Source organism: Tubulanus polymorphus, chromosome 7 (assembly GCF_964204645.1).
Source record: "Tubulanus polymorphus chromosome 7, tnTubPoly1.2, whole genome shotgun sequence".
Classification (NCBI taxonomy): domain Eukaryota; kingdom Metazoa; phylum Nemertea; class Palaeonemertea; order Tubulaniformes; family Tubulanidae; genus Tubulanus; species Tubulanus polymorphus.
In genome coordinates this window covers 5,955,759-5,983,501 of record NC_134031.1, presented here as the reverse complement: position 1 = coordinate 5,983,501, position 27,743 = coordinate 5,955,759, and the positions used below count along the sequence as shown (strand labels likewise).

The following is a 27,743-nucleotide window of genomic DNA, read 5'->3' as shown; positions in this document are numbered from 1 at the left end:
GCGCACGAAGGCGGAGTTACCGAGAAGCTCCCACGGTGCCGATTGGTTCGACGCATTTAGAATTCGTGTTTCCGAGAAGTTTTCCAGCCGTAATAAAGTGGAATGCGCTCATTCACAAGTGGTTTACGTTTCGCAAAACAACACGGAAAAAATTAGCAGCGATCCAAGTCGGTTCCCATACGCGCAGACGACCACAGAAATAACAACGATGAACAGCTACTCGTTACATCAGGACGTATTTCACGCCGCCGTAAAAACCGGCGACAGCAGAGAATTGCAGCGAATTATGCAGGAATATCAGGGCAAAGTTAACGTGAATAAATACGACCGCGAAGGACAAACAGCTTTACACCAGTGCTGTATCGAAGGTAATCTAGAGTTAGTGAAATTATTACTGAAATTCGGCGCCGATGTAAGACTTGCGAACATTGACGGCTGGAGTCCGTTACACGTAGCTGCTTACGGTGGACATAATAAAATTACCGATTGTCTCATCAATCACTGTGCCAACACTAGTAGATATATGGCTACATAGTTGCCATATTTCAAAACAAAACATTTAATACGATTTGTGATATGTGCATAGAAAATGCGTGCGCGACTGTATAGCGACGTTTTCTTCTAGTCCCGAGAAAAATGGACTATGTTATCAGGAAATATGTGGGGTTGGAACCCCGAGTTATGACGGAATATACGGTGTTTGAAAACTTTAAGGACTGCCCGGAGTGGTCCACGTCTTAAACGTTTGACGACCGATCGAGTTTTCGATTATTCTTGCCACGGGCATGTGAAATTGCGGTTAAATGTACTCTTCTGAGTTGTGTCCGTCGGTGGAATGTATTGTGCGTGAAATGTATGAATGGTGGCGATTATGGAAAATAACCCCAATATACTACGGGAAGGTGATTGTACTTGTATGCTTGACCAGGCTGCCGGATCTTCACTTTCGCTAACTACACTGCAACCATAAAAGGAACTCGCTAGTTGGACAATGACGATACCCGTTTATACGGGAAGGACGCAATGTGAAGTAGTTTATAGAACCTCAGGGGTAAAGGTCAGGTCACGCGTAATTAACCACTGCCATATATGTGGTTATAGGATATTTGCGAAATAAGGGCGATTCCAAAAATGCTTAAGTTCTTACTTGATAAAATCATTAATGCATTTGTAATATTAGGCTTGTAAAAGTGGTTTTTACACTAATCGCTTTAAGACCACACTCATGAAAACTATAGCAAAAACATTTCAAAAGGGCTTTACTGATTTCGAATAAAATTTGTTTGATGTCTTATCTAATAAATTTCTATCATTTCGTCGTTTCAAAAAAGAGGCCGGCTAAATTTGTAGTGAGTGAGAGTTTGAAATTGTTTATGGGGGCACTTATCCTCGCGTTGAAGTTTTTTTATTGTTACGTTTGTGAAGTTTTTTCCCTGTACGTTAGCGATTCGAGGAAACCACTTCACAGTAAGTGAAAAAAAATAAACCACTTGTAACTTTGTGAAAACAGGCTTCCGGAAACGGGCACAAAATTCATCTGTTTTTTGTCGAACAAATCATGAACAAATTAAGCATTTTTTTTGAGGAATTGTCAAACTCGCCCCGACGCGTTCGGGATATCTATGAAACACGTGTTTGCGTCCGTGGGCTATCTCAAGGGAATGGTGGGCGATCTCCCTTGGCCGTTCAAAAATTCAAAAATCGTGTTGTCCTAAAATCAGACGACGTTTCGGCCTCTTTATTTTATCACATGTCATCGGTTTTCGGTTTTAGATAGACGTTCTATATATAAGAAATGTGTCACGGTAATTATAGGGTTGACAGTACGATAGACTCGTTTTCTGGAATGTCCCAAGAGTGTGAGAGAGAGAGAGAGAGTACATGCTCAGTTAGGCTACCCCTAGTGGGGTCTGTGTATACGAATGATCAATTATATATATATATATATATATATATATATATATATATATATATATATATATATATATATATATATATATATATATATATATATATATATATATATATATATATATATATATATATATATATATATATATATATATATATATATATATATATATATATATATATATATATTGTTCAGTACCAAGTGGCCTTTGACATTTTTCCTGCTATAATTTGGGGGATTTTTTCGTGTCTGTGTTAAGGATTATGTTATAGTGCATATAAATTGTCGCCTGTTCCCTGTACAGTTTCAACATGACGATTTCAAAAACGTGTATTTTTATGATATTGAATAAATTCGTTTATCTCTGAGTTTTCCATGTAAATCAAAGCCATGATGATGAAATTTAGAAAATGAATGAATGTGTATGAATTTTTTTTATTTGTCTACGTGTATATCATTTATAAGGGCCACTCACTGGCTCACGAAATCGCACAATTTATTCGCCCTTTGTGATATTTTCATTTTCATGAATTCCATTAATGCGAAATATGTTTCTTTTATGTAAATAATGTTTAATATACTATTGTAAAATTGTAATAAATGGTTATGATAATGTAACATGAATCATATTATTTAATTGTCATCATTTCACTAATGAAAAGATAATAAAAATTGCATTTATTGTATATCAACAAACGACGAAATCGTGTTTAATTTTCATGGGTAATTTTGCTTTTGGCGTCCGACGAAAATTGCATATTTGGTTAGAAGTGTCTTCGGTTTCATGAACCTGGTTTGAATGTTTATACTTTGATTTAAAAATACCGGTATACATTGAACATAAGTTTTCTACAAATTCTTTAGACTCTTTGGAAAACTAATTCGTTTCAAAGTCCGTGGTTTTTAATCAAACGTATGTATAAATACAACGATTGAGCCCGATATTAAATTTACACAAATGGTGATCGGAGAAACAAGATGTCACAAAACACCAAATTAAATTCAAGGCTACAGAGAAGAAGGGAGGGGAACTGTTTTGGGTTCAGACGAGGGAGGAACACAGGGGGGGGGGGGGGTCGGTGTAGCTGACGTTCACGAGGGAAGGGCTAAATGAGGAGCTCAGGACGGAAAGGTCAAAACGGAGCTGAGATGAGGAGGACGTCCCCTCGGTGTTTTATACACATTTTGAAAAGGTGCAATTTCCGAGAGGACGAGAGTCATAGCTGATTGCCAATCGCGATCACAACAAACATGGGCAACCACAATAGATAGGAAGGCGGGGATGCGGACCCCTAGACCCCCCACGGCGGGCAGCAAGAGGACCCGCGAGAAGGGAGGGACACGACGATGACGATGATGTATGTACTCGATCGGGCCGAGACCAGAGAGGGCCAGGCAGGGAACGGTTAGGAGGAAGGTATCGTCTGGTGTCCCAGCTGTTTCACCTATTGTCACACCCGGCTCCATCTCTTGCACCCTCGATACTACTTGTTGCCCGGCGTGGGAAATTGATCAATAACCCACCTGTTTATTGTTAGTCGGTAGTAGCGACAATTCAATAAACTACTCGTGTGGGAATGAATATATTCTCTTCGCATTGAATGTGCCAACAGAGAAAACAATGCTTGATCCATGGTGGTTTCTTAGATCTGATGACCGATGCGCAAGTATCTTTTTATTCAAGGTTTCTTTTTATTAGGTTGACGAATTACCATATATGCGTAAATGATAATTTGAACTCAATAATGTTTTTTAGTTTAGATAACCGGAAATAATCGAATTTTGCCATTGCAGTAGAATCAGCAGCCAGGGCCAAATTCGTTTTTCGTATCTAGTCGACTATAGTGGTCGGAACTAATAACCGAATGCGCTTGATTTTCGAACTACATGTATTTCCGGGATATAGTTCCGACTAATGGACATTCGGTTTCGTCTAGTTCGACTAAAGCCGACTAACTCAGATAACCGTGGCCCTGTCAGAACAATGAAAGGTTCTTTGATGATTATGAAGGTGATATCGACTGAGATGATTAGGAGACGTGTGGAGTTTGGCGCGTATGCGAACAGTAAATTCTGCGAGAAATGCGTGTTTTGTTGCGTGATATGCGCGTGCGTGACAACGACGGCTACATATTTATACCTGGTTTTTTCTTGTCGGCTGGTGGGAAAAAGCTACCAGTAAAAATCTCACTTTACAACAACAACGTCAATTAGTTCACGATTAAATAAATCATCAAATAATCTGGAAAAAAAGACCGTTTATAGATCATGAGGTTCGAATCCTACAATAAATGTATAAGGCCTTTACAGCCATGGAAAATAACTACGTATTTATGATACTAATTATGATACTAGAATAAAGTGGGATCTAGATCATATACGGATATCGAATCCCGCTAGACGAGTGGCAGGGCGATCTCCACTGACCCAATTTCAACAAGAAGCATCGACCCAGTGAATTTTTTTTAACCTCTGAATAGTGTGTTCCGGTCACACCCTCTCGGCTATTTCTTCATCTTCAAAGTTTTGTTATGAATTTATGTAACAAACTAACGCGCAACCTGGATCGATACATAATGCCCCCCGGTTTTCTCAGAATTTCCCCCGAATCTCTATTGTATACCTGAATATAGGAAGAAGAGAAACTTCCCCGTCCGTTCTTTTATTGAAAAAGTGTGTCAACAGCGGCGAGTTTTTTTTAGTAAGGGATGAATTAATACCAGGCCCGCGAGTTCTTGCTCCTCATAACATATAGGATAGATTTAAAACTCGAATCAAAGCTAAGCAAACATTCAGCGAATTGAAATTCACGCGCGATATTCCCACGCCAAAAAATCACCTGTTATTCGGTTATGCGGGTCTTTTTAGAATTGCGCTATCCCGTTCACAGATCAATCGCTGTGGAACATTTTGAAATAATGCGCGTTATTTATTCAAGACTGTGGTGGAGAACGATATAGACGTGTTTATGATCGCTGTTTTCACGCGTTGATAAATAAGTGCCTTAATTGCAGTGAGAGCCATTTACTCGAATTCAAGTCTTCCCGCGATCAAATGTGATCAATCTGAATGTGAAAAGTATATGTGACAGGTGAAGTGGTCTTTCTCGTTGTATGGCAATGGGCGACTTTTCCTGGGACCTACGAGCAATCATCTCAAGATTGAGATGATTGCTCGTGACACACCCCGAAACATCTTTCAAAAGCCCTTATAAATTACCATATAGGGAAAAGATGCTGTTTTCTCGCCCAAGTATTGTTAGTAGATGTGATAGGTGCTCACTTAAAAGGTGAGTTACTCTGCCCTTATAGTGCAGTCCTAAGTCAGTCCCAGCCCCGCGCCGAGTGGGGGCTCGGGGTAACGAACGAACCCTCTATAATTCTAAAACGTGTGGAAAAATTTGGGTCAAGAATTTTGTAATTTGGATACGATTTTCATTTTTTTTTCGAGAATGAAAAGCAATCCATTCTCAAATGATTTATTTAGGCACATCATATTCTAGATGTGTCCATTATTCAATATAGGAAAAGTGCCCCTTTTCACGGTAAAAAGTGTCCTTTTTCTAGAAATAGGACTGTCCCTCAAATGAATCCCCTGGCAAAATTCTGAAACTGGCAGCGGTTCGTAGCCATATTCCGCCATTGACCGCAATGTCACGCCTATAGACTGCGGAGACCTAGGTTCCATACTTTTTCATCTTGGAAATTCTTCGCCGCGGTGTGCTATAGTCGCGTATCGAGGTGTCCAGATCTTTTTCCCACATTCTCCGTAGAGTACCGGGTATTGTGTTGTTGGAAGTCGTTTCACTATATTTCAGTTCATTGACAAAATGCTCTTTTGACCACTGTCCGAATGCGAAATGTACCATTGAGAAATTTTTTCACCAATGACCGCACCTCCGTCCCTAATGCATGGTTGGAACTTTCATTCAGGAAAAAATGCTACCGGACAATGGTCAATGGAGATCGGTAGAATTTGCCATGAATGGATGTCCTAAAGTACAGCAGTATAAGGCCTGGTCTCTGATTAATAACAGGTTCAAATCTTGCTCCTTTCAAAACGAATGGAAATCAAAATCACAACTTCTTTATCCGTACAACCAATAAATACGCGACGAGACCTTTTCCAAAAAATCATTGCACTCGTGACCTCTCCATAACAATGATGACATATACACCAACTGACCTCTACTTCGGTCATTTTTTCTTCGGACTTTTAGGCGGTATTTTTATTTGTCAATGGTGATAAGCACGAAGATCGAGCGGTTGGATGCTTTGCGTGCTAGAAGAAAGAGTGTTACAACGCTGTATTTTCTAGTAGGGCTTAAACAATAGTCCCCTGACAGACGGCATTAAGATGTTTTACTCAATGTATCATTCAAAACGAAAAGTTTCGATTTAGAGTCCTTGTTTCGATCGACTTTGAGGCGTTATAGATTTGATTCCCGATATCAGCCGCGATCACACGGAGACGATTTGGCCCGGGTCAAATTGGCGCGGATCACGGGCCCAAGTCAAATTTGGCCCGTACCTGAGAGCACGTTCACACGTAAACCACTCGATCATTAAAACAAAGCGAAGTGCGTCACTTCCGGAACAAATCTAACCCGAGTTGAAATTTGACCCGGGTTGGTTGGTTGGTTGGTTGGTTGGTTGGCTGGTTGGTTGGTTGGTTGGTTGGTTGGTTGGTTGGTTGGTTGGTTGGTTGGTTGGTTGGTTGGTTGGTTGGTTGGTTGGTTGGTTGGTTGGTTGGTTGGTTGGTTGGTTCGTTCGTTCGTTCGTTCGTTCGTTCGTTCGTTCGTTCGTTCGTTCGTTCGTTCGTTCGTTCGTTCGTTCGTTCGAAAAGTACTAATTTACAAAAATGATTTAACAAGATGGCAAAGATAACAATTGATCTAAAAGTGTTTTGAGCCTTTTCTATATAAAAGAACTAATTCAAGACGAGTTCTTTCTGTAGAATTTATACGTTGACAGAGTTTAGCGCGTAGGTCATTGAAAAAGGGACAAATTAACAAAAAATGTGGTCGGGCCAAACAGGCACGGGTCCATTTGGTACCCGCGTGAATAGTGTTGTTCTGGGCCCAATTAGCTCATGTGATCGCGGCTTAATAGTGTCAAGTGATTGTGGTTGATATTGACGTAAACTCCAATAGCGGGATTTGGTTTAAATTGCCATCAATTTCTTCTTAGATATCGGTGCGATTTTGATCTTTCGTGAAGCTGATATTTTAAGGTTAGAGAACAATAGATTATTGTTATTTACTCACGGATACACGTACTAAAACAACTAGATAATCACATGTCAAACTGGTTACAGCGAAGGGGGAGAACTTCTTGTGTGGGAAAAGGAAGAACAAACCTGATTATAAACAATGGTTACACTGTCTGCAGGCTAAATACATCGCAACAAGTATATATATATATATATATATATATATATATATATATATATATATATATATATATATATATATATATATATATATATATATATATATATATATATATATATATATATATATATATATATATATATATATATATATATATATATATATATATATATATATATATATATATATATATATATATATATATATATATATATATATATATATATATATATATATATATATATATATATATATATATATATATATATATATATATATATATACGATATATCTTTACGATTTTTTTTCGCAAATGTTTTAATATACCGAATTTGCGGTAAAAATAATCACAATGTTTTATAAATCAAGGACATTTCGAAATAAAAAAGAAAAATATACGGATTAATACCTTTACTGGAAAAATATACTTTTTCAATGAACAATGGATTTCACGTTAAAACATATTTTTGTTCCAGCAAATAGGAATTCATACACGTGCTTCAGATGCTAAATGAAAGCAATCTTAACGTGCAGAAAACACGTATTCATTGACGAATTGATTTACTTTATTTATTCATACTTTATATCTATTTATAAGAAGTAGAAGGAAATAATATAGAATAAACGTGATGCAGCCTTCTTGAATACAATCAGATACAAGTTACAGTTCTTCTTCCTGTTGCGGCCGTTATGGAATATTTTTAATCGCGGTTTTCTGTTGACTTATATGCATCAATACGACATGCTATTTATCTCACGGCCTCGATGACCTTGCTGATCATCAGAAGAGCGCGCAAGGTCAAAAGATTCCACTTGCTAAATGAAAAGCACTAATCGCTGTGGGGCATTGTGTTTTCCCATGCGATGACTTTTTTTCATGAACTCTTCGCTTATACTTACTGTAGATGTATTAGATGTATGATAAATATATATAGTAGTATATAGGAGTAAGCTCATCTTTCTATCTCTCCATTATCGATAATATCAGATAATCATCTTAGTCAAACAGGTAGATTTTCTAGCTCTACAATATGATTCCATATTGATAAATATAGCTCAGAAAATCCGAGTCAGATTCTGAAGTTGTGGCAAAGAAGGTTTTCTTTTCATTGTAGGCCTGAACTGCCTCAATAGTGATTAAAGTTTGAAGTAGTTAAAGTTTGGAGTGTATTTTGATCGCTTTTCGGTATAATTGTTTGAAAAATTTCAAATAAAAAGAAAAAATTTGATTGAAGATAAAAAAAGAATCGAATCATTTTCGATTACTTCGAAGAAGCGAGTTCACCTGGAAGCATCGGTTTTCATTCGTTCGCGTCAATGGTGAATTTTGATCGAATCGAGCTAAACGCCGTCGATCGTGGCCACGATCATAAAAACGCGTTCCGTATTCTCAGCGAACCGTGGGAATTACACTGGGTTGCTAACCGTCTTCTTAATAATCAAATCTTGCTTATTTTCCAACAGCAACTGCGGAATACTTCGGGAAATTGCGGCGCGCGACTTAGCAACCAAATGTAATTATTAGGCACGCGGGTGCGAGTGTGCATGCGCGTCTTCGTCGAGAATTTAATTACGGGCTTGCAAATGCCAATTTAGCCTAATCGACACCCGTACAGAGACGATTAATCTTTCCCTAGCTTCGAATTTTATATAATTAGCTCATTGTATCGTAGTTGAGCCATGAGGGCAAGTTTTAACTGATATAAAAATCTCATCTTTTTTTAATTATATTCATATACACTTTCAACGCCACCGTAAACATTTTCTTTAACGATTTCATCGAAAAACGCTATGTCTTCGAAAGATTTATCGTTTTCAAAATGACGTTTCGTACTTCGAAGAAGACAGTTGCTATGGGATAATTGATTTTATTCATAAAGAAAAATTATCATCCAAATGAATAAACACTTTTTTTAGCTTACTAATTTAGATCCACGTCTAGCGTGCCGGCGTTTTTTTGGACACCATAACCGTTACATATTCAAGGGGTTTTGTGTGATTCGATTGATTTGCGCTACATCTTCAATATTGGCTTTCAAAATAACAATTGTTAATTTTGGTGTTCATTTTGTAAATAAATATATTTCATTTATTTCCTATTTGATAAATTAGCTTGTCGTTTTGTTAATGAATTAAGAGTGGATGACGTATCTTACGTCTTATCAATCTAGGGCAATAACATCTGAATTCAAAATATTTTCAATAATGTTCGATTCATTTTCGATAACATCAAGCAATATAGCTTATGTTTTCTTTTCCGTCAAGGCGCCAATTAGTTTTCTAGTTAATTTTCTTGTTAGTCTTGTTATTACAATGCAAACCGGACAGTGTCATAATCCTCGGTAGTATAGTGGTGAGTATCCGCGCCTGTCACGTGCGAGACCCGGGTTCGATTCCCGGCCGGGGAGTAGTTTTGCTTTCTCGCACTGCGGTGAAAGCGATACGGCAGTGTCTGCTGAAGTAAATTATATTTATCAACTCATTCACATGTTTTATCGACGGTAAAAGCAGCAGGTAAAAGTATAACACGATACTGTGGGAAAACTATACAGACAGTTTAGAATGACCCTGACCCCATTAATTTACAAGCTTCTAGAACTCAATCAGTGCTTGCCGGTTGGAAAGGGGTCAACGACCTTCATCAACTTGAAAGAAAAATTCACGATTTTATTTAAAAATCAACTTGCATCTAGTCCGTAAACAGAAATTTATATTTATGCCACTGATTTAATAGGAGTAAGCTAATGGTTTACCACGCTATGTTATCCGGGTCGCAAAGACGCTTACTACTTCTTTCCCATGGGCATCAGTTCCCACACTTAATGATACACCTGAACACCAGATAGAAGATGCGAGACCCCCATCATAGTTTTTACACAAGGTGCAAAATCCACTCTTGATCTGTAAATCTGTTGAGCAGCCGCGAGCCTTAGAAGATGTCATTAAGCGCGTGTAGCACTTGAAGGAATCTCCCGGGTCTTGGCGTGTGTGCGCAAGTCCTCGTAATATCAGGCACCTGGAGCCGCGGTAGAACGATTAATAACACTTGACGTGTGTACAAATCGGAAAAATATCGTCGATCCCAAAATTCTCACGATGATAATACAATAAAAACCCACTTAAAGAGTTTCAAAACGAAGAATTTATTTAATCAAAAATTTAAAATGACACGACGTTACTCGCTAAAAGATCAATGTCAGGTGTGATGACGATGAGAGTTTGAAACCGTCATTTTCAATTTTTGATCAAATGAATTCTCGGTTTTAAAACGTTTTAATCTGTACATATAGTGGGTTTTCATTATTTCATCGATTCTTCACAGTGTGGTTTTTCTCCTAAATTCTCATAATGATATTCAAAACGCTGTATACCCAATACCCAACTGCAGCGCGCCATGTTTTCTGTTATGTGCTGTTACACTCGAATTGTCTTTTGCAAGATATCGTCGAATAAAGTAAAGTGACGCAAAAATACAGATGGCCCTAAACCTAACGCTAAGTAAAATCGTTTTGAAAATGTTTTCATATTTACGTTAATTTCCTCACAAAATAGGGTAGCGGTATAAGGTTGTTGAAACAATAGGGACCACAGTTATGGCCAAATGTTTAGGGTTGAAATGAAGTGGATTCGATTTTTTGTCGTCTTGACGCTGTTGTTTACTCATACCTTTTGGCAACTGTGGTCTCGATATCTGAAGAATTTAAAGTGACCTCTGAAAACGTGACGTTGTTACAAAATAATACCAATTTCACGTGAGAATCGACTGAACTCCGCTGAGCGAGTTGACAGCGGAAGTCATACGCCTGATGACAGCGTGCGAGTTTGCGCAGTGTTACTGGAGTACTTCCTGCCAGCGCCAGCCAGTGTAAATATTGGCAGAAAAATTATTTCCTTTTTCGATGGTGTAAAAACATTTGCGGATAAACGGCCACAGCGTGGGAACCGCAGTTCACAACCGAGGGCTCGACTTTCCCTTCGTATCCGACTGATTTTTGTGGAACGCATTTTAGGCTAATTGCTAATTAATTACACGATGCATTTTTGTAATGTACACCTTCTATCTATATTCGTGAACTCTGACAGCACTCACTTGCCGCGGTCGTAATTGTTTTCCAAGCACACCAATTAAATACGCGTAGAGGAAATAATTTGCGAAAAAATGGAATAATAGTATGTATACACTATTTTGGACGGCGAATCGTAAAAACATGATGTACTTTTGATGTCTCCTTAAATCATATAATGTAATATGATAATGTGTATATTGTATGTAAACATCTCTAAGATGCAGTGGAGAGCGGTATAGAAATAAATGTTATTATTATTATTATTATTATTATTATTATTATTATTATTATTATTATTATTATTATTATTATTATTATTATTATTATCATTATCATTATTATTATTATTATTATTATTATTATTATTATTATTATTATTATTATTATTATTATTATTATTATCATTATTATTATTATTATTACATTTCATTGTTGATATGACCAACAAGTATCAAGTTACGTTTTAAAGTGGGTTTGATCGTCCCAGCGGGCCAGTTGCTCAAAATTTGAACGAATTCAACCTGGGGATGACAACTGCTTTGTTACCGTTGTTCGGGAGTACTTGGAGTGATTTTCGGTGCCTTTTCCTGTTCAAAACAAAGCTGAAGTAAAATAAAAGTTGATTACCGGTAAACTTTCAAGGTCAGCGTCACTCCACTCACTCCGCACGCCGACCGAGGCGTTGTCCAAAATCTGTTGCCGTCTTTTTTTCGCTGCGCGTTTCTTCGCCCGAGGACTTTTCAATAGTTTCTCCCGTTTGAAAAACCGCAGAAAGAAGAAAAAAAAAACGTATACGTTTTTGTTCGTTTGAAATTGTTGACGAACAAGTGGCCGTGGATTGACATCTTAGTTAATTGGCTGTCGTCGATTGAAGATCCCTATCTAAAGCTGACACATGTTTTTCAAACAAGTGGCGTACTATTAACGCATTTGCGGCGCGCCACAAGAAACACTATTATAAAAACAGATTTTCTATTCGATATGCTTTTAACAACAAATCCTCGATCGAATCGTGAATCGAAAAAAGCGGAACGAAATGAATTGTTGTCGGACGTTTTTCTTCGAGGTCACACAATACCGTATAAAGTAACCTTGTCGAGCGTTCAATTGAGAAAAAAAAATGTTGAAATAGCTCGCGGCGAAAATCTCGAGAACAAAATATAGGCCTACAAAAAGCATCAAAACACTGGTTTGGAAAAAATAAAATGTTTGAATCGCGGTGAACTCTTTACTTATTCATACATCTTCCACACAAAGCACCGGTGATTCTGTAATACATCGCCGGTTTGAAATATTCGTATCGAGAAATCGAATGCGTCGAACATGTTTTAACAATCTTATTTACAGGAATCAGGAATGTACGTCAAATAAAAAAAAGAACTAAAACAGCGCATTGCCAGTAAAGTGTTTATATACGAACAAGTAGCATATACTCCGCACGTGTCACCCCTGCAGGGTTATTTGTCCCCATTTTTCGTCGAGACCTCATACGAGTTTAGACACGTAAAACACTTCTCTTGTTGCTCCTCGCTTCTGAAACAAAAAAAATTGTAACCTCTTTTTAGAGCATATATTAGCTATCCGTACAATGTACAACAAAAAAGTTTAGAGGAGTTACGATCTAAAATAGAACACTAGGAGTAATAAGCAAGCCCTGCAGTGGTTTTTCAATGTTTGGAAAATGTAGAAACGTTCGTATCTTTGTGGGTGAACAATACGTCCGAGAAAATTACTGGACTACTCCACCCACCAACCCCCTCCACCGACAGTGGACCTGATTTTCATGAATAGCTGACCATCTTTAAACGCCGCAGTTGATTGGAATTAATATTAATTGAAATACCGTGAGATGATACGCAGAAGGTATTTCTTCTTTAACGTTTTGAAAAATGCGGAAAAGCGTCCGTGGAGAGTGTGGATCTGCGCCTCATGTGGCTACTCAACCAGTCTGACTATGGCCAAGGCAAATAGGTAATAGTCGGTCAGAGCATGTCGACGGGCGCAAAATACACGTGAACGACACTTGGTAATTTTTTTTCTGTTTTTTTTCCATTAAAAGCTTTGCGACTTAATAGCGTATAGACACTGATGGAGATGACGTTTACTAATGTGAGTAAGGCAAAGTGTTAAACATGCCCGTAAAAAAGCAGGAATCGACACCGTAAAATAACTATAACAGGATAACCCCGGTCTAATTATACTGTTTACATTATAATCATAGTTTCCAATCGATTGAATATTACAAGAGTACTTCCCATATCTTCCCATAACACTTCATTTCCCATTATAAGGTCACTAGGGAGCACTCGGGAAAAAAACATAATAATTTTCTGTTGATTCAAATGTCCCATACAGATTAGAAGTATCTCCAAACACCGCGGCCGTTCCTAGCATTTGTATTTTATATGGGGGGGGGGAGGGGGCTGAGAAACCCGAGGAGGGCAGTTCTATAGGATATAACAATAACATATGCAAAAAGGGCACTTTTCCAAAATTTATTGGGGCAGCTGCCCCCCCCCCTGCTAAATACGGTCATGCATGTCAATAAATTTAAAAACATATGGCCTTTTTTCATAACAGTTTACAAATTTAAGTATTAGGTTTTCTATATTTACCAATATCTTTCATCTTAAACTTTCAATGATTTCTCCATACGGCAAAGTCAAGCGTATCAACAGTTCCACAATTTTCCACCACGGAGTTCACCAATATAAGAAGTTGTTTTTTGTTTTCACCGAAATACCGACTACCAAATTGAAGAATCCTGATTAAAGTCGTTGTGGTATTCTAAATGTAGTCAGTCATACAACGGTGCTGGCACTGTGATTGATGAGACAGTCAGCAATTTTCTTATGTCCACCGTAAGCAGCCACGTGTAACGGACTCCAGCCGTCAATATTCGCAAGTCTTACATCGGCGCCGAATTTCAGTAATAATTTCACTAACTCTAGATTACCTTCGATACAGCACTGGTGTAAAGCTGTTTGTCCTTCGCGGTCGTATTTATTCACGTTAACTTTGCCCTGATATTCCTGCATAATTCGCTGCAATTCTCTGCTGTCGCCGGTTTTTACGGCGGCGTGAAATACGTCCTGATGTAACGAGTAGCTGTTCATTTTTCCGCGCCGGAACGACCCACCACCGCGCGTTTACTATGCTGTCATCAGCGTGACCTAAAACGTGTAGAAAACGTGAAAAGTAAACTCCATCCGTATTTTGAATGACGTCATAGATTGTCCCCAATCGACAACAATGCTTGCGCGATTTTTATGATAGGCCTACGTATGTATTTCTAAATTTGGATTTTGAAACTAACTTGGGGGTTGATCTTGGGATTATTTCGACGGTCTGGGCCCCTGCTTGTACCATTGAGGTTGCCAGCTTTAGATTGAGATCGTACTACAAATTTCTCAGAAATTGCATCTTTTCTAACTTTGAAAATTTCCCAGGGAACAAACGAACAGTGTAGCTACTTATGGAGCGCCCCTTCCAATTTTCCTGAAAACTTCATCAGCCGCTCATTCGCCATCTAACGGTCTGCGCCGACTCTGCGTCAACAATGCTACGGCCTCCGTACAATTTCTCGCAAAACGCCGCGGACGTTTAACACTGCTGCAAGCTTGTAGAATCTTTTTTTCAAGTCGTCCTCACGAATCGAAAATGGAGGGATAGTCTCCTCTCATCGAGCGTCTGAAAAACTGATTGGATTCGCGAGCTGAAGGGGAAGATCGGCGACAACAGTGAAAAACAAGTTCTTTTGGGCAAAGGCAACCTGATCTCAAATCCAAAACAAATTCATTTTTGGCGGCAAATTAAATTGTTTAAATTGTTTTGTATTATAAATGTCTTTTTTGAAAAGGCAAGTAACCGAAATATCTGCACCTGGAAATTGACGGATTGAAAAATGAACGGATTTCATTGACCGTATTATCTAGATACATTATCATTCACGGCTGCGATACGGATTATGGTAATATTGGGATTAAACTGGATTCAGGGGCATTAAGGCTACTTCAAGTTTCTTTTCATTAACTTCACAACTTAAGCTATTAACTGGTTGTGAAAAGAATTTGAGGTCGGTTGAAATGACCATCGTCATCACTTTGGATCGAACGCTCATAGGATCTCTTGGGCACCAGGCCCGATGACTGTCTTAAATGATCCGATTAGTCTAAGCTGAACAGTTGAAAATTTGACGAATCATTCAGTTGTCAGTTCTGCTGACTTCGGGCGACCAGCTGGACAGAGACTTTATTCCCGAATAAAATTAAAATTTCATATGACTGAAAATGAAGAAAATGACAGAAATGGGTCGGACTGTGGTGATTGGCTTGGTCGGATGAAACGGCTTGCAGGGTCTAAGTTGTTTATGTTCATTAAAAAGTCGAATACTTTTATTTCGAAATCTTTTCCCAATCAATGTGAAATTCCGGGCCCGGATCAGCCATGCATACTGCATAACACTACACTAGGCACGATCCAAACCTATAAATGAAATCTGTGATATTTGAGGGGATGGCCTTGAGTTTTTAAAAGGGTATTAGAAAATGGACAAATCGATCGCGGACCGGGAAATGGGATGTTTTGACAAATGTCAGATCTGACCCGTGTGAACAAACGAACACTGGAAATTTAAATGCGGTCGAAATGATAGCTACATGTACTTTTATCGTGATAAATCGAAAATATACTTCAACAAAAGAAAAACACTCGAGCAGGTGAAACACGCAGTACGCAGTACGCAGTACACTACGCACAACACACTACACACACACCACTATCCGGAACCTAATTTTCTACTCATTTTATCGATCGGTACGTTTCCCGCGTCACTTATTGATCCATTTCCCGGCAATGTCGAGGTTTAGCGCGTAAAAGCATACGCATAGACGCCCGCCGTGTATAACACGAATACAAACAGTTTTAGTACAGCGACATATGGAAGAGGGGTTCGATTAATGACGAACTGGTCGATTTGTATCGATCCCTAAAATAGGCGGGAAATTGACGAACGCCAAGATAATTATTTCAATGCGATAATAAGGTAAGTCGGAAGTTTATCATTTTTAAACGTCTATTTTTGTTATATCGTAAATGAATAAATAGATGCTGGCTATATAAAAAGTGGTGGTGAAGCGCACAGTGAGTATTACACCACCTATGGGACGGGTTCCTGATCGTCCGAATTCTAGGCTAGTCTTTTAATTAACTAACGCAATATAATGTCTTGTACGCTTGCTACAACAGTGCGCTACCCCGGGTCCATTTGTGACTAGTGCTGTGGGCCTTTTACCTGTAGGACAGACTCGAGATTCACGTTGACCCGGCACTACTATTTCATAGATTTCCATATCGAGATTTTCTTTGTTTCTCATTGTTACATAGTGATTTATCTGGTGTAATTTAGGCGCATAGCAGGCACGATCCACTGTAGAAAGCAGGCCCTGATGTCACTATTGGAAGAAACTAACTCCCTGAATTCTCTTTTTGCAGCGTTACTAATTTTTGCAGGCGTTATTCCGCTGAACGGTACCTCCCGCTACTTCTGCAGATGACTTACGAAAAAGTGATGTCCAATAAAAAGCTCAGCGAAAAAGAGCGTTGTGAACTGTACGTAAGAAGTATCATAGAACGGGTGAAACAGGACATTAGAAACGGAATCCCTGAAGAGGACGATGGATTGTTCGGCAGTAGAAAACGCCGGCGACCACGGTACGAAAGCGTTAGTAGCGGAGACGAGGATTCTAACCAATCTCTGAAATTATTCAAAGCTAATAAACATCACCAGCCGACTTCGACTGTAACCCGTAATACGGAATGTGCTGCTGCTGCTGCTGCTACTGCTGGTGCTGGTGACTCATCTAATAATGTTACCTGGCAAGGTCTGGATCTATCGAAAAAATCGAAGGAAAACGCCACCTCAACAGCAGCAACGTTATCATCGGGTTCGAATCTGCTACCGTCGCTGAATTTAGGTACGGTTTCGTGGAAAGTTTGGAATCAGATTATAAACTCGCAGCACACGACCGGGGTTGGCGGTAAAGTCGACCACCAAGATGTGAGCGATCAGATCCAGTTGGCTATCGGTGGTAGTGATAAGACTGGCGTCGATCTGAGCTCGTCGCCCGATTGTTCCCCGTTACAGATGTTAGCTGACCAGTGCTCCAGCGCTTCCAGCCGCGATATGGTTCAACAAATAACTCACACCGTTATTTCCGCCGATAAGACTATCGATGACGAATTTAATCCCGGTATTAAACGTCTGCTAACTAATCCTGCTGTAATCGGTGCAGACGGCTCGACTCTGAACCTACATCTCTCCGACCAGAACGGAACGCCTGTCATCATCGCCAAAGGGGCTGATAAATACTACACTCTGTCGATACCGGAAAACGCGACTGAAGGTCAACTGGTAACCTTGATAAAAGGTGGACCCTCGGGCGAACAGCAATATTTTGCACTTCCAACTGAAACTGATAACGAAGGAAACATTCTGCTTCCGCCTAATATAGCTCTAAATGATAATAGTGCCACTGCTGCTTCTAGTGCAAGACCCGTAAACGAGGTTACTACTCAAGTAATCGACCCGACTAGAGATCTGAAAATTGACCAGAAACTTCTACAGACATGGTCCAATCAATTAGCTGCCCACCTAGCCCCTGTCGGACTAGAGTCACAACAGGCATCTATGTTATATGTGAACACAGTTGCCGATATCGGTCCCACGCCCAGCCTACAGCAAGCAGTTGGAGGAGTGTGCCAGTTGGAACCCGATAAAGAGGTTCACATTATTCGTAGATCTCGGGCGAGTAGAAAGCGAAATGTCAGTGAGACCTCGAACACAACCGCTAAACACATGGATCTCGATAAACTGGAGGAGATATTTACGGATGTCATCGAACGGTCGAATAACGAGCGAGATTTGGGCAGCGATGGTGCGGATCATCACGAGGAAGTCGAAAGCGTGCCGGAAATAACCGACGCGACGGTACCGAAAATGGATAGTTACATCCACCAAGAGACGGGGGATGTCTTGGCGCCAGCTGCTGGAGTAGAAATCATAACCGATGTGACGACCGAGGTCGAATATAAAGCAATGGACGTTCGGAAATTGGAGAGAGTAATCGAGGAGGTTATTTATGGGGCGGACAATGATGACGATTCGGCGGAATCGATTAAATCCGAAAATGATAGCGATTTTATTTCTCTGCCGAAAACGGTGCTGATCAATAATTCTCAAGCGTTTTCGTCTGCTCTCAGCGAAGTGGTTCACGCGATCGTCCAACCGGGCGGTTTTATCGATCAACGCGCCGACGACATACGGGCATCTTTGCCGTCGTCTAGCCGCGCGGGTATGCAATTGAACGTATCGTCACTGTCTCCTCAAATCGCGCTCGACTCGGCGAGTGAAATCACTTTCAAACAGAGACTCATTCGAACTGTTGTCGACGAAGTTCTCAAACAACTGGAAGAGAAAGGTTTGCTGATATCTGGAGCACAATTCACTTCGTAAAACTCTTTCGAGTCCCATCGCCATATTCAGTAGTCAATAACGGTTGTACGTACATAGAAACCACCACGCGGCCATATCCATGTCATTGTGAAAACCATAAATATATTTTTTTGAAAAGTCTGTCTCATATTTTGCCATAATGAACACTGTGTTGTCAGTTGCTTATCGTATAGTAATAATCCTCTGTATCGGCTACAAAAAAATATCTTGGACGTCGGAAAGCGGTAGGCAAATGAATCTTAATTGATCTTAATGAAATTGTTATAATTTTCACCACGATGAAAAAAAATTGATATTTCCGTGCTGTTTGTATTTTTTATATCTTATGTTAATTACTTTATAATGTATGATGTATGAAGAATTTATGTCAATTTTACTGTAGATATTACCACTACACCATAAGATGTATCATTGTTTGCCAGTCGGTGATGTGTGATTTTCGTCTTGCTTTTCTTTGAAACTACAATGATTATGTCCAATACTGCATATGTAAATATGTTTTTGATGGTTGTAAATTGGCAGATTTGCCGATTGAAATATCGATTTCTGAGAAGTTTGTACAAACATTATATCCCTTCGTCGAGGAGGAGGCTTTACCTCTGAAACATTTTGTCTGGCTCAGTTGTTGGTAGAGCGTTACGCTTACACTCTCCGATGTTTTTTTTAAAGCCGAATACCAACTTTCTAAGTTCGATATAAAGGTCATCCTGAGCGACGTAAAATAGTCAGACCTTACGTAAAATGGTCAGTAGTTTTCAAACGAATCTCCCTAAAAATTTGTATCGTATCACGATAATGAGATTCATAGGTATTCTTTCTGTAAATTACATGTACTAGTGATCTGTATGATATACATATTTTATCGGATTATTTACTTCCGTTGTGATTTTAAAAAAAATTGTACAGTCGAAAGTTGAAACTGTTCCAAGATCACGAGGAGATTGAGTTTCCATATGTTGTTTCACATATTGTGTGAAGTGGATGTCCGTGTTGTATGCAAGGAAGATATTTTTTCATAATTCATATAGACCTATACTGTAAAACCAACTGTAAGCAAACGACGATCTTCGTGTCACCTGGCCGGATTATTGTTGTATATAGACGATGTTGTGTTCACGTGATCATATGTTAATTCATCGTTGTTGCTGCAACCTCGAATTTGAAGTTGTCGGACATTTCGAGCAAGTTCTGTGTCGAACGATTCTTACTTATTTTTTTCAGAGAAAATATCTGGCGCTGCTACTAACATTATTTTTCTTTAACAAAGCTCTATTATTGAATACAATTTTGTACTATTTATACAGACTTATTTACTTTCTTTTTTTTGGTGGAGTTCTGGGACACAGATTCATGCTGGCCGCTGACAGTGTCCCATGTCCTTTTAGCCAAGCGAATGTCTTTTGGCCCGAATTCTTATGTATAGCTAGTCTGTGAAAGATATATGTTGATATTTGTGAAAGACATCTCGCAGGTATAATTCAATTCACTAGATGTTGTCCCTGAGATAGAATATGTACGGGTCTTTAACAATATGAAGGTGAGAAAAAGGATAAAATACAAAAGTGTTTAACTATTTACGCTTGTTCGAAGCCCAAAGAGACAAAATGTCCATGCGGTTTGGTTTATTTGGGGACACCTTATCGGTTTGATATTCTGAATCTGTTTCATTTTTCAGAAGAGAAGGAATCTTTTGTTAACGACTTCGGCCAGTCTCCGATCCGATCGTCAGTTTGTCGAGCATTTTGACCATAACTTGTGAAAGTACCGCTCCAATGTGCGGCTATCATAGTAGCCATATGTAAACGAAACAGCAAGATGCGATAGATGTAAATTAATTTATTTATTGTACATTTATTTATTGGTCGTTTAATTACTGGACAGGTGATGATGATGTGTGATCTTCTGCAGGTAGAAAGAATCGCTGCTGATTCTTTAACATTTCCCTGGAAGAGAAATGAAAATACACCGATATTCAATGGATTTTCAAAACAGATTTTTGAATTTTCGAAAAATTAGATTTTACCTTTTAAACCATGGCCTGGTATAAGTTTTCACCGCCAACTCACGCATTAATCTCATGTGAACCCAACACTGCAAAAATAGTATGTATATATGAATTGCAAAATGATTAAATTCGAAAAATGAACACTTATATATAAAGCTTTGGATTGAAATATGAAAAAAAGCTCACTAACACCCAGATTTGACATTCAGTTACCTTTGTAACTTTGGCCAACTGAAACTGTAGTTTTAGCGCCATTTGTTTCGATTCTTCGGAGATATTTTCGTTCTCCATGAAAGCTTTGACCCGGGATTCACTGACGATCAGACGAAAGTCTTCTAGTTCTGGCGCGATGGAGATAGATAGTGGTAATTTCTCGCGAGCTTCTACGTTTTTGTCGGCTTCTTGTTTCTCATTTTCGTTCTCATCAATCGAGGAATTGGCAGCGGCGTCTTCACCAGTTGCACCATATCTTCCAACCAGAGCTATTGAATATTAAATGCGTGCATTTTACCAATAAGGTGTGGGTCCAATGAAGTGATTTTAACCCAGAAAGATCTCGAGGCAGCGCAAAAGTCCTTACCATTTAATACGAATCTCATGAATTTTGACAGAAAACTGAGTAGAGCCACATTCAGCAATAAGACCAGTTCCACAAACAATAACTTAAAGCAGCTCAGATTCTCAAAAAGGATCGTTGAAATTTTGAGATCTTCATCGATAAGTGCGCCATCAAATATAGTCGAATCAAAGAAGTTATCCGCGTAATAAGTGTCATTTTTCACTAACGCGCACAAATCCAAGTAGCAAATTTTGTTATTTTGGTTCAAAACATGCACGTAGTTATTCGGCTGCGTTTTGTCAGAGTCGCTATCAGCGTAGGAAGTGTCATTTTGAGTCAAAGCGCACACATCTAAATAACATACACTGGAAAAGAAACACGAAAATATAAAAAGGGTAATCGGGCATCAACCTGAAAATAGGAATACTTTTATTCTTACTTACTTCTGGTAGTATTTCTCAGCGACTATTTCATCTCCATTATATCGGTAGAAAATCGAAAAGATTTCTGCCACGTACCCGAATACACAGTTCAAGATACTAAATAAAAAATGTTGAACAGAAGGTTCGTCATGAATGTAACATTGCATCATACGACGTGTCACCGATATTTTGTTTGATATTGAGCCTCATTCATAAAAATGTACTCCATGTACGACAGTATTCGATGTGCCTGATGGTTCATACTCACGTGTAACCTAGGAAGTTTTCATGTCCATCGACTCCACCCGGAGTCGCCAAGAGAATAAAGCAACAAATTGAGAATAATCTCAAAGAAATCATCGTGCAAAATAAATCATATCACAGCCTCGTAAAATTATGACCGCATTTCACGAAATGTGATTTTGCTATGACATTTGTTGCTATGATGCCCTATGGTTTTCCTTGACGACCGCGTATCCAAGTGTCTATGTGACGTAACTGCACCGAACCCCGCTAAATTATAAAAATCAAATTGTCCGAATAGTTTTCACCAATCAACACCAAATTTGATCATCAAGCAAAATTATCTATCTATCTGAACTTGATTGAAGATAAGAGGACAAGAGAAAGGCTTAACCATATATCTAGGTAAAAGATTTTGCCCGACATGATCCAAATCCGTGTGAAAAAATGCGTGAATACATGTATACGGGGACGTGCTCGAAATGACTTCTCTTGCATTTCGCTGCATCGTTTTGATAGCATTCAGAAACGATCGAGTGATTTACACTGTGAATCGTTTCTTTAGGTACTGGACCAAATTTGAACTAGCTTGACTCGGGGGCAAAATTAATCGCGACTCTGCACCATGCCTTCGCTGTCGAGTACTACATATGGCCGAGAAGTAAATCTCCCACTATGCAAAAAGTCTACGGGTTTTTTTAGAAAAGGTCTCCAACTCTTTTTTAATGTCTTTCGTCTCCGATCACGCCTATTAAAAACAGCCGGTGCAAGGAAATTACACTGAGTTGCGGTATGTAAAAACGAAAGTAACTAAAGCACGCAACCGACCGAGATTTGTAACGAATATATTTGTCTTAAATTCCATCCGAAGAATGTCTTTTCTCGGCCGCGTCATCTTTATGTATACCTTTTAAATATTTTTCGATAGAAATTTAAAATCTCATGGTAAACTTTTATCTTCGTATCGGGCTTGGGGTCAGAAATAATTTCCAAATTTCAAAAGGCCTTTTCAAATTTTCAATAAAGAATTTTTTAAATTTGATTGTGGCAAGTGAGTGAAGGAATATCGGTGAAGAAGCGATATTTTTTGCTGCGGTGGAAGGTCGTTGCCCAGCATTTTCGGATAGTTGACGAACTGAAATCATATAAGCCGGTTTATCAGTTTATCTCAATTGTTTTGGTGGTTATGGATCCAATTGAGAAAGAAGATGATGATATTTTCATTCCAGAGGCTACAGCAAATGATTTAGCTTTGTACAACGAGGTAAGACTGATTGACGATACAGCTCAGGGCGATGGCGACGTCGTAAAATGCTGATGCTGTTCTTTCTCGTGTTATGGCTGCATTATAGTTAGTTACCTAATCGTTGGTGGTAAGCTTTTTATAATCGGATGGGCTTATACCAACGTTAGGGATGACAAGGACCAAAACACGGTTGAAAAAAGTAACACTTCAAAAATATACTTTCTATTCACTTCAGTCCACAATTAATGGCTTAATTCACAAACTAACACAGGTAGGCCTACCTTTCGAAATAATCAAATTTTATGTACGTTTCGAGTGATTAATCAACATTATTTTGAGAAATTAATTAATTTCTCCACAAATTTCGCCATTGGCCGCCATTTCTCTGTATTGCACATGTGGCATGATAAGACAAGGGGACCTACAAGGATTTATATAAAACTTTCAAGACGAAACGACAATTTTTATTTTTGATGGTTTTCCAACTTTTATTTCAAGTCTTCGTGTTTTCCATAATAAATAATGAAATAATAAATTTCTGGTAAAAGAAAAATGTGAATAAGTGTTGATTTTTTAATTTTTTTAAATTTCGTCGTTTCGCTTTGTTAGTTTGTGCTGTTGTCCTGGCCTCAGTCCACAGGTGCCAGCACCTCCAGTAATTTTCAAAATGGCAGCTGTTGACTGGACGGAAATTTACTCTCACTTTACGGCCGATTTGCACATGGATTAAGATCGTCAGGTGAGGTGTTATAGGTATCAGACAAACTACGAATCTTTTGTGCGTCGATTACAACAAAAATGAGACAGATATCTTAAGAGACAATGAAATGCCAGGCAAATTACTCGTCAGTCAAATTGGCTGACGAAGATTTCATACAAAAATGACCTTCCCATTCCTGACTGTGGTTTGTGAAAATATCCGATCGTGAAACTAAACCACAGTCAGGTTACTGACTAGCTGCATTACTGCTGCTGAGTGAGGAGCTGAGTCTGACAAGTGGGTTCGAGTCCTGCTGGCTGCTTAGAGGGTGCAGGCATTCCACGGTTCTTGAATTTTAGAAGTTTATTTAGATTGTTGTCTGTTTCAACGATTTCAGGTAATGCGCGAGAAGGAAAGTCACCCGAGTGAATTTGTGAGTTATTGGGAAATGGACGACCAAGTGAGCGAAGCGACGCAGGAGGAAATCGATAGTGAGCATAACGGGTTTCTCGCACATTTCCATCGGTTCCGCGTTGTCGGAGTAGATATTACACGGCGCATTTCTACATTTCAGGCAATCCGGTTTTAAAGATGTTGTGGGCGGCGGAAAAAGATCAGAAAGATGTCATCGATGAATTGTTGGAACAAGATGCCGAATTAGTGAATTGTAAAGATGACGATGGATATACACCTTTACATAGAGCGGCGTACTGTAATCATACTAATATCGCTCAGGTGCAGTTATCTTCTGTTTTATGTCAAATGCAACTTTTTAAGGCCCGGTTCCACGGTTCTGTTTCCACTCGGTCAAATTCCTCAACACAAAACGGGTATTTTCGTGACATGTAGCCGCGAGTATATAGGATCCATCAAATCTTGTCATACTTGTATCTACATGCAATTATCCTTTATCGAGTAAGGCATCAAAAGTGGATTAGGTTTCGACTGAGTTTTGCCATTTTGAATCGAACTCTCTTGCTAAAATTACTATTGCTTAGTTTGTCTTATGTGGCCATCATTTTGCTTACAACTTAAGCAAAAAGAAAAAACGAGATCAATCATGTTTTGATTCCTCCGTGTTTTTCTGTTTCCATGATCCGTGTTTCCCTGCATCATGTGCATTGGACTTAATCAACGATACCGGTACTCAAAAATTTGCAACTCAAGAATACTTAGACTATGTACAAATTAAAAGAATTTAAAATTGAGAATTTATCTATTCAAACAATCTGAAAAATGAAGTACACGACGTTTCAATCTCACCCTAGAGATCATCGTCAGGATCTTATTATCCGTTCAGCACGTTTGAGTGTGGTTATCATACTACTTACTAGACGCGTTTATTTTTCCAGGTTTTAATCGAAAAGGGTGCCGATGTCGGGGCACGGACCGACGACGGCTGGACTCCACTTCACAGCGCCAGTTTCTGGAACAACGTATCGGTAGCCGAGCTGTTACTGGCCGCCGGCAGCAATATCAACGCACAAACCAACGGAAAACAAACTCCTTTACATTTGGCGGCTTCCCAGCCCGATCACAAAAACATCATCGCACTTCTGTTAACTAACCCGGCCATCGACGCGACGCTTAAGAATCAAGTCGGCGAAACGGCCTTGGAAATTTGTCGGCGTATTTCGAATTTATCGTATCTATTCGATATAGTTGATCCGAGTATTAGCCGTCTGGATCCCGAATCTGGTTCTAGCTGATTCATCGGTAAATCGGTGGCGATCGATCTTAATATATTTATCCTTATCCTTTCGTGAATCTTTCGTGGGTTAGAATTTGATCCTATAGGGTTGAACTTTTGGTGATGAAATACGACAGTCGAATTCGGTTAGGCTAAGTCATCGTAACTGGGACGCGCATTATGTCGATGACTATTTCAACGGTAATACATTCGACTCTGCTCAAGTCAGATGTTGGACTGGCAGAATGTGCGATAACCTAGTTGGATCGTATTCACTTCGTATAAGAAGAGTTTGAAATGTTTCAATAAGCAGGCCCGTAGCCTGCCATGTCTTGGGGGGTTCGATTTTTGTGAAAGTGGAACTTTTTCCATGAGAATGGGACTTTTTTGAAAGATTAGAAGCAAATCGAAGCAATTTTGCAGGTTCTAGAAAAGTTTGCTTCTTTTTCCTACAATTTGGCCTCAAGTCAACTAAGTTTTGAAGCATGTGCATATTTTGAAAGAGTGCTACTGATTACTCGGCGGACCTTCGTCAATGACTTTCGTTGCTTCGTCCCAAATCCCCCTTTCCATAAAGACGGGCCTGATAAGTATTGATTTGGTTATCTAAGCTGATCAATTCTAACTTAAGATAGTCAAGCTTAACTGTAGATCTGTAGGGCCTTGGAGAATTTTTAACTTTACTACTTTTCCTTCAAATTTTTTTCAATTGCCTTTTTGGAAGGATACGCGAGCTGTTTTAAACTGCAAGGAAAGTGTGACTAAAATCGATATAGATTTCGTGCTATTGTTGTATTTTTGCTAGAAGTGTGATAGGCATAAATATGCATTCGATATTCAAAATACATGTACGCATTTACATCTTGGTGCTTAGAAATATGAATTGGGGTTAAACTTATAAATAATGTTTATGGATGTTCAATATCATGAACTTTAATCAATTATTTGAATAGGAGCTTGAACGGATAGTTCATTTTGTGCGGCCATTGCTTGAAGAGTTGTTGTGCTATGTGATTGCTGGGAGGTGTCGCCTTCCAATTTTTGTACGGTATTCAAAATGGAAAGTGCAGTTTTATACAGTTTTAATCGTGTGCGCTGCTATTTTTGTTCGTATTTTAATAAAGTATTTACATTTTGTCAGCTTTACAATTCATTTTGTTGTTTTATTTCAAAGATCTTTTTTTACATTTTATATACAGTGACTTAGGTGCATCAATCGTTGACATGCAAATTTCATATTCCTCATTGCTCGTAGGATATTTTTCAAGTTCAGGTTAGTTACGTTGCAAGGGCCAATATTTGGCGTCTGGGGCAACTGAATGAGAGAGAGAGAGAGAGCAAGTTATGTTCTCTGTTATGTAAGGGCCTAAAGTGGATCTCGTTAAGGCATATTCGTATCTTCTTGTGGGCACAAGTGAAGTTGTATTGAATGGGTTTTGTATAATCCAAAGCTTGATTGTTATAAATATCTTGTCTGGGAGATGTTGGAAATTATCGTTATGATAAACTGGTTTCGTAGTAACGAGGTTGAACTGAAATGATTTCTATAGCCTATCGTACGGGGCCTCCTTGAAATATAAACGCCTGATGAATTTATCTAGAAGATTGTGATATGCTTCCATAAATCTGTGTCGATGGAATCTGGAGTACTCGATAGGACTCGAATGATTATTCCAAGATGATTGTATAAATGTGTTTTAATCTCTCCCAACTCGCTACTGAGAATGAATGATACTCGGCTATGCATAGATAAAACACGGATCTTTATGATTGCATAGACCCACTATCGATCCGATTGTTATCCGGGTTTTGTATTTGCGCTAGGTTTTTGTTGTAGTATAAAGAGACTGTGAAATAAAGAGCGCCTATGCGACACTTTACTATAGGTATCCAGGATGTACATGATGTACATGATGAACAGGCAATATGGAAAATGTAAGATACTTCGCCATGAAAATTAAAACATCAACAGCGAAATGAAAAGCGCCAAATCG

General features: G+C 38.8%; 4 protein-coding genes, 1 long non-coding RNA gene and 1 other non-coding gene across 6 annotated transcripts; 3 read left to right on the top strand and 3 right to left on the bottom strand.

Moving 5' to 3' along the window:
- Positions 1-195: 195 nt before the first annotated feature.
- On the top strand, positions 196-1,919 carry LOC141908806 (notch-regulated ankyrin repeat-containing protein-like). Its single transcript, XM_074799016.1, has one exon. It carries the CDS (start codon positions 209-211, stop codon positions 533-535), a length of 327 nt encoding a protein of 108 aa, XP_074655117.1. The 5' UTR covers positions 196-208; the 3' UTR covers positions 536-1,919.
- Positions 1,920-9,640: 7,721 nt separating this feature from the next.
- Trnad-guc (transfer RNA aspartic acid (anticodon GUC)) lies at positions 9,641-9,712 on the top strand. The gene has a single exon. It is a non-coding gene; the product is annotated as a tRNA-Asp (tRNA).
- Positions 9,713-12,596: 2,884 nt separating this feature from the next.
- On the bottom strand, positions 12,597-14,525 carry LOC141908949 (notch-regulated ankyrin repeat-containing protein-like). The gene is made up of 2 exons (XM_074799255.1): positions 13,987-14,525; positions 12,597-12,904 (listed from the first exon to the last, which is right to left on the bottom strand). Exon 1 carries the CDS (start codon positions 14,485-14,487, stop codon positions 14,173-14,175), a length of 315 nt encoding a protein of 104 aa, XP_074655356.1. The 5' UTR covers positions 14,488-14,525; the 3' UTR covers positions 12,597-12,904; positions 13,987-14,172.
- Positions 14,526-20,754: 6,229 nt separating this feature from the next.
- LOC141908561 (uncharacterized) lies at positions 20,755-21,663 on the bottom strand. Its single transcript, XM_074798658.1, has 4 exons — positions 21,470-21,663; positions 21,103-21,371; positions 20,908-20,975; positions 20,755-20,827 (listed from the first exon to the last, which is right to left on the bottom strand). Exons 1-4 carry the CDS (start codon positions 21,486-21,488, stop codon positions 20,755-20,757), a joined length of 429 nt encoding a protein of 142 aa, XP_074654759.1. The 5' UTR covers positions 21,489-21,663.
- A 109-nt stretch (positions 21,664-21,772) lies between these two features.
- Positions 21,773-24,109, bottom strand: LOC141908410 (uncharacterized). The gene is made up of 3 exons (XR_012619608.1): positions 23,641-24,109; positions 21,892-21,987; positions 21,773-21,813 (listed from the first exon to the last, which is right to left on the bottom strand). It is a non-coding gene; the product is annotated as an uncharacterized LOC141908410 (long non-coding RNA).
- LOC141908409 (ankyrin repeat domain-containing protein 49-like) lies at positions 23,221-26,882 on the top strand. Its single transcript, XM_074798453.1, has 4 exons — positions 23,221-23,377; positions 24,457-24,550; positions 24,634-24,794; positions 25,412-26,882. Exons 1-4 carry the CDS (start codon positions 23,300-23,302, stop codon positions 25,766-25,768), a joined length of 690 nt encoding a protein of 229 aa, XP_074654554.1. The 5' UTR covers positions 23,221-23,299; the 3' UTR covers positions 25,769-26,882.
- Positions 26,883-27,743: the final 861 nt, after the last annotated feature.

Coding starts and splice junctions, on each gene's coding strand:
- LOC141908806 (XM_074799016.1), top strand. CDS start 209: ATGAACAGCTACTCGTTACATCAGGACGTATTTCACGCCGCCGTAAAA.
- LOC141908949 (XM_074799255.1), bottom strand. CDS start 14,487: ATGAACAGCTACTCGTTACATCAGGACGTATTTCACGCCGCCGTAAAA.
- LOC141908561 (XM_074798658.1), bottom strand. Junction 20,976..21,102: donor AGTTGGCCAAAGTTACAAAG/GTAACTGAATGT, acceptor CTATTTTTGCAG/TGTTGGGTTCACATGAGATT. Junction 20,828..20,907: donor ACCAGGCCATGGTTTAAAAG/GTAAAATCTAAT, acceptor TTTCTCTTCCAG/GGAAATGTTAAAGAATCAGC.
- LOC141908409 (XM_074798453.1), top strand. CDS start 23,300: ATGGATCCAATTGAGAAAGAAGATGATGATATTTTCATTCCAGAGGCT. Junction 23,378..24,456: donor ATTTAGCTTTGTACAACGAG/GTAAGACTGATT, acceptor CAACGATTTCAG/GTAATGCGCGAGAAGGAAAG. Junction 24,795..25,411: donor ATCATACTAATATCGCTCAG/GTGCAGTTATCT, acceptor TTATTTTTCCAG/GTTTTAATCGAAAAGGGTGC.